This window comes from Sturnira hondurensis, unplaced genomic scaffold, assembly GCF_014824575.4.
Source record: "Sturnira hondurensis isolate 20B ecotype Veracruz unplaced genomic scaffold, ASM1482457v3 Scaffold0004136, whole genome shotgun sequence".
NCBI classification, from domain to species: Eukaryota; Metazoa; Chordata; class Mammalia; order Chiroptera; family Phyllostomidae; genus Sturnira; species Sturnira hondurensis.
Window position 1 is genome coordinate 43,296,206 of NW_028076767.1, and position 10,652 is coordinate 43,306,857.

General features: G+C 38.6%; 1 protein-coding gene across 3 annotated transcripts in view; it reads right to left on the bottom strand.

The window, feature by feature from the left end:
* Nucleotides 1–3,325: 3,325 nt before the first annotated feature.
* Nucleotides 3,326–10,652, bottom strand: part of HAT1 (histone acetyltransferase 1) — a 45,941-nt gene continuing 38,614 nt past the window's right edge. For all 3 annotated transcript variants that reach the window (XM_037044457.1, XM_037044459.1, XM_037044458.1), the window contains exon 11: nucleotides 3,326–3,772. In XM_037044457.1, the coding sequence (XP_036900352.1) occupies nucleotides 3,605–3,772 (168 nt within the window). In that variant the 3' untranslated portion in view covers nucleotides 3,326–3,604. The remainder of the gene's footprint in view (nucleotides 3,773–10,652) is intronic.

Below are 10,652 nucleotides of genomic sequence, written 5' to 3' on the forward strand. Positions count from 1 at the left end.
CTGAAACTGTTGAGGAAATGAGCTTCAAGCCATACTTCAAATGAGGCACAAATACTTTGTCTTTATAATCAAACATCATTTTCCTGTACCTGCTCCTCTAAGGTCATAAAAACAAGACGGCAGTTGTTGACTGCCCATTTGTCTGGTGACTAGAGTAAATGTTATGCAAGTGAAGTATTTTCTAGATGGTGAAGGGGAAAAGCCCCTCTTATGAAGAGTCTAGGGGCCAGAATGCTTAAGACTGCTTGTCCTACGCGATGGAAGATGAGATGGAGTGAAGAAGTCAGGAGCCTATAGTCCTGGCTTTACAAGGAATTCATACATAGAACCTTAAGTAAGATACCGTCCATCTATGAAATGAGTGTAGATCCCAAAAGACAAACTTTAAAAAATCAAATGGGTAATTTATATCAGGGAAAGAATTTCACAAAATCATGGAAAAATATTCAAACTTCCCAATAAGCAAAAGGAATATAAATTTGAGATTTTACACCAATTAAAACAACAAAACATCCCATGCCTTTGGAATTGTTAAAGCCAGTATAGACATTTGTATCTATTAGTAATTTACAAACTATTCTGAAAAATATGGCATATTTACCATGGAGATATTCCTACCCTTTGATTCAGTAAATGCATTTCCCAGGAACTTATCTAAGGATATGATTTAACAGGTACAAAAATACATATACACATAGACAATTCATTTGAATGTTGTCTATTATTTTTTAATTATTATTTCTAAAGGTTTATATTTATTTAATTTTAGAGAGGGGAAGGGAAGGAGAAAGAAGGAGAGGAACATCAGTGTGTGGTTGCCTCTCATGTAGCCCCCACTGGGGACCAGGCCTGCGGGCCTCTGCCCTGACTGGGAATCGAACCAGCAACTCTCTGGTTCGCAGTTTGTGCTCAAGCCACTGAGCTACACCAGCCAGGACTTGAATGTTGTCTATTATTAAAGGAACCCAGGTAAATGGTTTAATGTGGGCAAATGAACATGAAATATTGTACACCCGAGAACTATTTTGAACACTGGAACAGGTTAAAAAGAAGCTACCATGTTCAATGAATATACAGAGATAACATACAGATGTAAAATAATGTAGTAAATAAGGGTACTTTATTTAATCAGCATTTAATATTAAGTTGGCTTTTAAATTTGAACAAAAAGAATTTAATAATAAATTTAAGGAATTAAATCATTTGACTGTAAGGTCTAAGGTTCTGATCATTGTTATGGTGGTGGAGACTATGCTGCCAACCTTCTTCTAGTGGTCAAGGATGGTGATGGAGCAGATCAGTCTTCAGAGAAGACGAGGTTCTGGGACAGCAAGTTGGGAGGCAGTCAGGAGGCAGTCAGGGACATAGAGTTTTTTTCCCCCTCTCTCACACAAACTAATTCATGTATAAACTATAAATTTTGTGTCATTCATAAAAATGCTTTATTTTAAACATACATCACATCTACACCCACATCTGAGTATAAAAGCTTCAGGAGAAAAGATGTGGAAAAAAAAAAGCAGATCTTAGAACAGGGAGGGAACCCAGAGATCATTCTAGTATGACCTTATTTTACATATGAAAAAACATGCTCAGAAGGGAAACATGATTATAACATGTAGAGAAAATGCAATTTGGAGGACAGATTAAAAATTAAGGGTAGAGAGGAGGGAAGGACAGTGTAGAAGGTTAAGGCAAATAGTAAATGCAGTAGGTACTGTACGTGGACGATAAAAGGGGTGAAAGCTACTACCAGAGGGTGGCCCTGTTGGGTTTCAGACAAAGTCCTATACATCTGTCCTGGTATTTAATTACCCTCCGTAAGATGCAGATCTAACTACTAGACTTTACCCATCTAACACCAAATGAAGGTGCAACCTTTCAAGCCCCAAAGATTAATGCTAAACCAGATCTTTATGCATGAACTGAACATAGAATATTGCTGGAACAAAGTACAGAAACTGTTATCATGTTGGCTTTTACTGGTTTCTATGTACAAGTATGTTGAAGGGTAATTTATTTAGACGGTACAGATTTTTCTCACCTCAGAGTGCATCTTTAGGTATCAGTTGTAAATTTTCAATAAAAATTCCCTTTTGGGGGAATTCAAATAAATTCCCAAATTCAAATAAAAATAGAAAATTTAGCTAGTTTAGATGGAAAACAAATTGTTTTCATAGTTTCAGGAAGGATTTTACCAGAACTAGTTTATTCTAGCTATAACAAATTAATGTGTATATACATATCCTTCTCAGAAATCCACAAGCCTTATCTATATATAAATTTCTGTGAACTTCTACAACAATTTTGAGGGGATGGCTGGCCACAGCTAGTTTGTGTCCAGTGGGTACCAGTTACTTTGCTTATCCTATTTGACAGATTTTACTGATGGGAAGCTGGTACAAGGACAAGATGGTACTTGTTCAAGTTGGGATTTTGCCTTAAGCATTAAAGAAATTAGATTTTAAAAGTAAAGTTCAGCCCTGGCCAGTGTGGCTCAGTTGGTTGGAGCATCGTCCTGAGAACTAAAAAAAAGTTGCAGGTTCAGTTTTTGGTTGGGGCATGTATGAGAAGCTATGGATTGATGTTTCTCTCTCAACAATTTCTCTCCAACACCCCACCCCTGCTGTCCCATCCCTCTAAAATCAAAGAACATGTCCTCGGTTGAGGATTTAAAAAAAGAAGTACAAGTTATATCCCATTTTTGAGATTATATAATAACCTTACTGGCACACATTATAAACACCAATCTTTTACTTTTATGATTCTGTACCAAGCAATTTATACTCCAATAAAAATAAAGTAACAGTACATTAAGCCATTTACCATTACTTTGGTTTTTTCTTGTTAGACTTCGACATCTTGGTAACCTTATAGCAAATCACAAGAGATACACACCTCAGTTTACACAAGATCTATTTCAATATGATGTGTAAATTGGATTTTAGAAGCTGATTTTTATCTTTACCTTATATTACTATTGTTTATAAAGTGTTTATGCTAAAACTAAGTTCTAAATTATCTTCCATTGATATTTGATGCCAAACGTTTAGGTTTTAGGCTGTATCTAGTTTCCCTTCTCTCTCAGCAAGTGGTTGATAGGAGTTTGATTAAAACAAATCTATACTAGGAACATTTCTACTTAGAAAAATTACATAGGAAAAACAAGATTACTAAAAACTATCTTAAAGAAATGTGTTTTAAAGGTGCCAGATGTAAAATCTTAGAAGCACAGGGTGGGAAGAATAGTAAAAGCTTAAAACAAAGTTTTTGATAAGACTGAAAAAGTTTAACCGTAAGTATTTAAGAATCATATCATCACACATTAACATATCACAACTAAGCATTTATTATACTGTTTAAGAAGAGAAGCAATTGCAGTGGTATTTCAGAAGCTATATCTTTTTAAAAATGTAATATATGTTCATAGACTCTAAACAGTATTTTAAAATATACAATCTCTCCACAAGAAAATATTCAACTAAAGGAAGATAGATAACTTTTAATGTAAGTAAATGTTACAAGATTTTAAAATTAAGGTAACCATCATATTTTTCACAACACAATGTATAGAAATTTGCAGGCTTCCTGTATAGTCTAATCTTTACTCTTGAGCAAGGCGTTCAATCACACGTCGATAATCTTCCACAAGTTCCTGAAAGCTTTCTTCCAGCTGCTCATGTTGCATGCTTATTTCTATTTGGTTCATCTGGTTTGTCAGTTCTTCTGGTCTGAGACATTTTCTCATTTTAGCAAGATCTCTCTGCTTTTTCTAAGCAACAAACACAATTATTGGTTAGACTAGGAAAGCTAATATGTTAATATTCTTAGCATATAGTCTCTAGTGTAAAAAATAAGAGTGGTAGGAACATGCCCAAATTTGTCCCATACAGTTTTCTTCTTAAGGAATCTAAACATAAAGTTAACCATGAATTATAATCCTTCTAAAAAGGGGTTGACCAGAAGACCTGGAAATTGTGTCAATGAATGGTAAATATAGGTACATAACTAATAGTCTTCTCTACAAAGCATTAAAAATAGCTGGCCAGTGTAGATACTTGAATACTTCTTTAATAAATAAAGTACATTAACTGAAAACAACTCAGATTAAGCACTATTATTCTTTATTTCACTATTTAACTGTTGAAGAGTTTCAGAAAGATAAACCAAAACTGCTACTTTAACCATTTATTGAGTCTGTACCATCCAGATATATCTATCTTATTAACTCCCACCCTGTTTTACTGAGAAGGGAAGCACCATGCTAAGGAGTTTGTAGTAGGGAGCTGGTAACAACTTTTAAGCAGGACACTGTCAGAACAATACTGTGTCAGTAATGCTAAGGATGAGACTAGAGGACCAAGTTAGCAGCTACTGAAAGAATTCAAGTGAGAGATGATGAAAGCCTAGACCAGCAGCAGTAGCAGCAGTAGCAGCAGAGATGGAGGAGACCTGGAAGAAAACACTGGGTGATGTGAGGAAAGAAAACTGAAGAATGACTCCAAGATTCCTGGATGGGAGGCCACATTTTGCAAGGGAGGATCAACTACTCTAGATGACTCTATCCATCCTCTTTTACTAAAGTATATATTATAATAAAGAGCTCACTTTACATAGCGATCAGAAATGATATATATTAACTCTGTAATCCTAACAACTCTATGAGATAGGTACTATAATTTTCTTCAACTGGTAAATGAAGAAAAAAAGGATATAGGGGATAAATAACTTCAAGGTGGTAAGCTGAGAATGCTAGGATCCAGACCCCTAATGATCTGGTTGGAAGTCTGTGTTTTATTTCCTATATCTAAATGCTTTTCAAATGATGAAAAAACAAAACGAACAACAACAAAAAAAACTCCTAAAAAGTAAAAAACAGTATCTTAAAACTACCCTAAAAACAAATAAATATCCCTTAAAGGGAACTCAAATAATTTTGGAATACTGCACACATGTATCATGATTACTACTTTAAAAAGCACAATGTTTAAGCTAAATTTATAATCACGCACTTTTAAAACAAAGTGACAATAATGCTTGAAGAAATAAGATAACTGACACTACAAAAAAAATTAGGTTGACATTGGATCTAAATTAGTGGAGCTAATTAAATGAGGTTGCTACTAGTATATAATCAGAAAGAAAAAATTAACTTCATTAATATAAGATGCCCCTCTAAAGAAGTGCTTCTCAAACTTGAATGTGCACACAGATCCCTGGGGGACCTTGTTAAAATGCAGATCTGATTCAGTAGGTCTGGAGTGGGCTGAGATTCTGCATTTCTAACAAGCTCCCAGGTTATGTTAATGTTGCCGATTCACTAACCACTTTCAATGTTAGTTCTAGAGAACTAGTGAGAATTCAAATTTATAGTTCTAAGGCCAGGAAAGACAGTATATTTCTTACTCTTCAGTACCATGGATGGTAAATCCTTTGTTTCTGCTATAATAGTGATTTTCTTTGGTGGGGTGGGGGGCGGTGGTGGGGGTGTGTGTGTCAAGAGGTAGTATGATTGCATCATACAAAAGGGCACCTAACTTTAGAAACCAGTTCAGGAACTAAAGAGAATAGCATCAAAAATTTACTGTGGTACACCCTGGCCAGTGTGGCTCATTTGGCTGGAGCATCAACCCCATAAACCAAAAGGCTGCAGTTCGATTCCTGATCAGGGCACATGCCTAGGTTGCAGGTTTGGTCTCTGGTCCAAGTGCGTAAAAGAGGCAACTGAATGATGTTTCTTATATTGATATTTCTCTCCCACACTTCCACTCTCTCTAAAATCAATGAGTATGTCCTCAGGTGAGGATTTAAAAAAGATTTATTGTGTTATGTGATAGGAATATAAGTTACTTTCCTAAATTACTAACCAGTTGTAACATTTATTAGGTAATCTAATCCCACTGCTTGAAGATGCTTCCAATCATATTAAATTGTTAAATATTTCTCGACTATCAGTTTTGTTCCAAATAAGCTATAGAATTAATCACGTGACTGTAATATAATGTTTTAAATTATTACACTGCTTTTTAAAAATTTTATTTATTTATTGTCAGAGAGAAGGGAAGGGAAACAGAAAGAGAGGGAAACATCAATGTGTGGTTGCCTCTCATGCACCCCCCACTGGGGACCTGGCCTGCAACCCAAGCATGTACCCTTACTGGGAATTGAACCAGTAACCCTTTGGTTTGCAGGGAGGCATTCAATCCACTGAGCCACACCAGCCAGGGCTGTTTTCAACTCTCTAAGGGAGCTTGCTTCTCCCAATTTATCTACCTCTTCCTAAAACCTTCAATTTCTTCTGTCACTTTTTTTCTGATGGATGTCAGGATTAATCTCTATTGTAATTGTAATTGGTATGGCAATAAATATACGAATTAGATTCAAGAGCTGTTAAGTAAAAAGTAATTGTAATAACTTCATGGAAAAAACATAAAACTATATACCTAAGTTCCTCATGAACATGTAAGCTATGGTTCAAATTTAAACATAACTAATTTGAGGTATAGTTTTTGTTAATCTTTAATATTCCTTAAACTATATACTCTACTTTGTATATTTCAAATGCATCTTTTTTAAAATGTGTATAAAAAAGAACTTAAAAAGACTGATTTGGGGAACACCTCTATCTAGCAAAGTACCATACATTGGGATTACAAGTACTAAAAAATACTAAAAGGTAGAACTCATTAAGATTGGAATAGATGCCCTGGCTGGTGTAGCTCAGTGGATTGAGCGTGGGCCTGCAAAACAAACAACCGTGGTTCAATTCCCAGTCAGGGCACATGCGTGAGTTGCAGGCCAGTTCCCAGCAGGGAATACACGAGAAGCAACCATACATTGATTTTTTTCTCCCTTTCTCCTTCCCTCCCCCCTCTAAAGATAAAGAAGTAAAATCTTTAATAAAAAAAAAAAAAAAAGATTGGAATAGACATTCTAAAAGCTTCAGAATTTTCTCCCTCCAAAAACAAAAACTTAATTCCTTTATGGCTCAGAACTGTTGCTAATTTTAATTTAGCAAGTTAATTAAATATGATATTAATGTCAATTTATTTATGTTAACATTTGGCTTGTATATGAATTCATTCCCAGAAAGTAATCCTTTCTTCTTGCCTAGTTTTCACAGGTTTTAAGAGGGTTTACAAATACAATCGCAAAAATGCTACCACCTCTAAGTTTTCCTTAATTTCCATCTCCTGAAGTAGTCTCTTCTGTGAAGTATAGAGAGGAGGTTCTTTTTCAAGAACTTTAAAAATGATAATGGGCCCTGGCTGGTGTAGCTCAGTGGACTGAGCGTGGGCTTGCAAACCAGAGTATTGCGGTTCGATTCCCAGTCAGGGCACATGCCTGGGTTGCCCGCCAGTTCCCAGCAGGGGACCCACGAGAGGCAACCATACATTGATATTTCTCTCCCTCTCTCTTTCCCTTCCCCTCTAAAGACAAATAAATAAAATCTTTTAAAAAAATGATAATGGTGTGTAAGCATTTAAATTCCAAAGACTTCTCAAAAATCTGTAAAAACGTGCACACAGTGCAGGTATTGCATTTCTTTCTGTGTAGTTCCTCACTATGGAGCTCTGCATTTCCAATTTTATAGAACAGGAGCATATTACACAGATGTTATCAACAGTCACAAAATCTGTAAAAGGTGGAACTAGACTCAAAACTGAGTTTCCTGTTCCAACCAAGATGGAGGCATAGGTGGAAACACTGTACCCTCCTTGCACAACTAAATTTAAGGACAACAAAGATGTAGAAACAAAAACACAACCAGAACAGACAGAAAATTGAACTATACCGAAGTCCAACAACAACAAACCATTCATTCAGACCAGTAAGAGGGGCAGAGTCGGCGGCCAGAGGAGAGGGGTCCCAGCAGGAGGAGGTGGTGGTTAGCAGAACTGGGTGCAGGGAGGAAACGGAGCGCGCAAGGCGGTTGAATGACCCAGGACACACATTTGTGCGCAGATAAACCAGGCAAAAAAAAAAAAAGGGGGCAGTGAGACAGACTGTGTAACTCAAGGATCCAGCGCCAAGAAATAAAGCCTAAAAGCACCAATTGAAACCACTTGTGGGGGCTGAGGTGCCGGGAGAGGCTCCCAGCCTCACAGGAGAGTTCGTTGGAGACCCACAGGGTCCTAGACTGCACACAAGCCCACACGCCCAGGAACCAGATCCAGAAGGGCCCAATTTGCTTGTGGGAAGCAGTAGAGGGGACCAAAATCTGAGAGAGAGCGGAACAACCCCCTCTCTGACCCCACCCACACATACAGCATCACAGCCCAGGGACGTAGGTTGTCCTACCCTGTTGAACACCTAAGGCTCCGCCCCTCATAAGTAACACGCAAGACCTGACCCCCCCCGCTCCCCTGAAAAATGGCTCAAATGGAAGACCAGATCAAAGCTCCAGAGCCAATACTTCTAAGCGACCAAAAGATAGCCAACCTATCAGATGCACAGTTCAAAACACTGGTGATCAGGATGCTCACAGAACTGGTTGATATTGATTGCAAATTAGATGAAAAAATGAAGACTACACTAAATGAAATGAAGGAAAATGCACAGGGAACCAATAGTGATGGAAGAAAACTGGGACTCAAATCAAGGGAGTGGAGCAGAAGGGAGAAAGAAACAACCAAACAGAAAAGAATGAAGAAACAAGAGTTTGAAAAAATGAGGAGAGGCTTAGGAACCTCCAGGACATCTTTAAATGTTCCAACATCTGAATTACAGGGATACCAGAAGGAGAAGAGGAACAGCAACAAGTGGGAAACTTATTTGAACAAATAATAAAGGAGAACTTCCCCAGTCTGGCAAAGGAAATAGACTTCCAGGAAGTCCAGGAAGCTCAGAGAGTCCCAAAGAAAGTCAACCCAAGAAGGAACATATCGAGGCACATCATAATTACATTAGCCAAGATTAAAATAAAGGAGAGAATCCTAGAAGCAGCAAGAGATAAGGGGACAGTCACCTAAAAAGGACTTCCCATCAGACTGTCAACTGATTTCTCAAAAGGGACCTTACAGGCAAGAAGGAGCTGGAAAGAAGTATTCCAAGTCATGAAATCCAAAGACCTACATCCGAGATTGCTCTATCCAGCAAAGCTTTCATTTAGGATGGAAGGGCAGATAAAGTGCTTCTCAGATAAGGTCAAGTTCAAGGAGTTCATCATCACCGAGCCCTTATTATGTGAAATGTTAAAGGGACTTATCTGAGAAAAAGAAGATAAAATACATGCATAGTAAAATGACAGCAAACTCACAATTATTAACAAGAACACCTAAAACAAAAATAAAAACAAACTAAGAAAACAACTGGAACAGGAACAGAACCACAGAAATGGAGATCACATGAAGGGTTAGCAACAAGGGAGCGGGAGGAGAAGTAGGGGAGAAGGTAGAGGGAATAAGTAGCATTGACCATTGACAGTGGGGAGAAACTAGACAGGGGTAGGGCAAGAGTAGTGTGGGAATGTAGAAGCTAAAGAACTTATGATATATGGACATGAACTAAAGGAGGGGAATGTGGGTGGGAGGGGTGTGCAGGGTGGAGGGAAATGAAGGGGGGAAATGGAACAACTGGAATGGCATAATCAAAAAAAATATGTTAAAAAAACAAAAAAATCTGAGTTTCCTGATTCCAAACGCAATGATATTATAACACTGATTCTAAATTTTATGTTTGTAAACCAATTAAGAATTAAAATATGCCGGACTTCCGCCAAGATGGGGGCATAGGTGGAAACACTGTGCCTTCTCCCACAACCAAGTTTGACTACAACAAAAGTTTTGGAGAACTAGGACACACCCAAAGACCAGAAAACTGAATTATATGGAAGTCCGACAGCTATGAACCGTTCAACGGGGACGGTAAGAGAGGCGAACCCAGCAGCGGAGCTGGGTTGGGCAGGACAGATCCCCCAACCTAGGCTCGCGGGCAGCCCGAAGCCAGTCGGGGTGTGGGGCAGACTGACCAAGGTCGCACATTCGCACACAGTGAGACAGACCACGCAGGCCCCAGGGGGCGAACCCAGTGGTGGAGGGCTGACCGCGGTGGCACACTTGTGTGCAGTGGAACGAAATGTGTGGGCCTGGTGACAGTGGTGGCTGAGGTGCCCGTGGGGGTCGCGGCAGCAGGCGTCAGAGGGAAGCCATTGTCCCTCTTTGACCCCGCCCCCACATACAACGTCACAACCCAGCAACTGAGTTGCCCTGCTCTGGTGAAAACCTAGGGCTCCGTTCCTGCCACTTAACAGCCACAAACAACCCAAAAGATGGCGCAAGAGGAACTCAAAGTCCCAGAGCCAATAACTCTAAGCGGACCAACAGATTGCCAGCCTCTCAGAAGCCCAATTTAAGACACTATTTATCAGGATGCTCACAGAATTGGTAGAGTACAGTCACAAATTAGAGGAACATATGAAGGCTAAACTAATTGAAATGAAGGGAGATGTCCAGGAAACCAATAGCGATGGAAAGGAAACTGGGACTCAAATCAATGGAATGGACCAGAAGGAAGAACAAAACATCCCACCAGAAAGGAATGAAGAAATGAGAATTCAAAACAATGAGGAGAGGCTTAGGAACCTCCAGGACATCTTTAAACATTCCAACATCCGGATTATAGGGGTACCAGAAGGGGGAAAGAAACAGCCA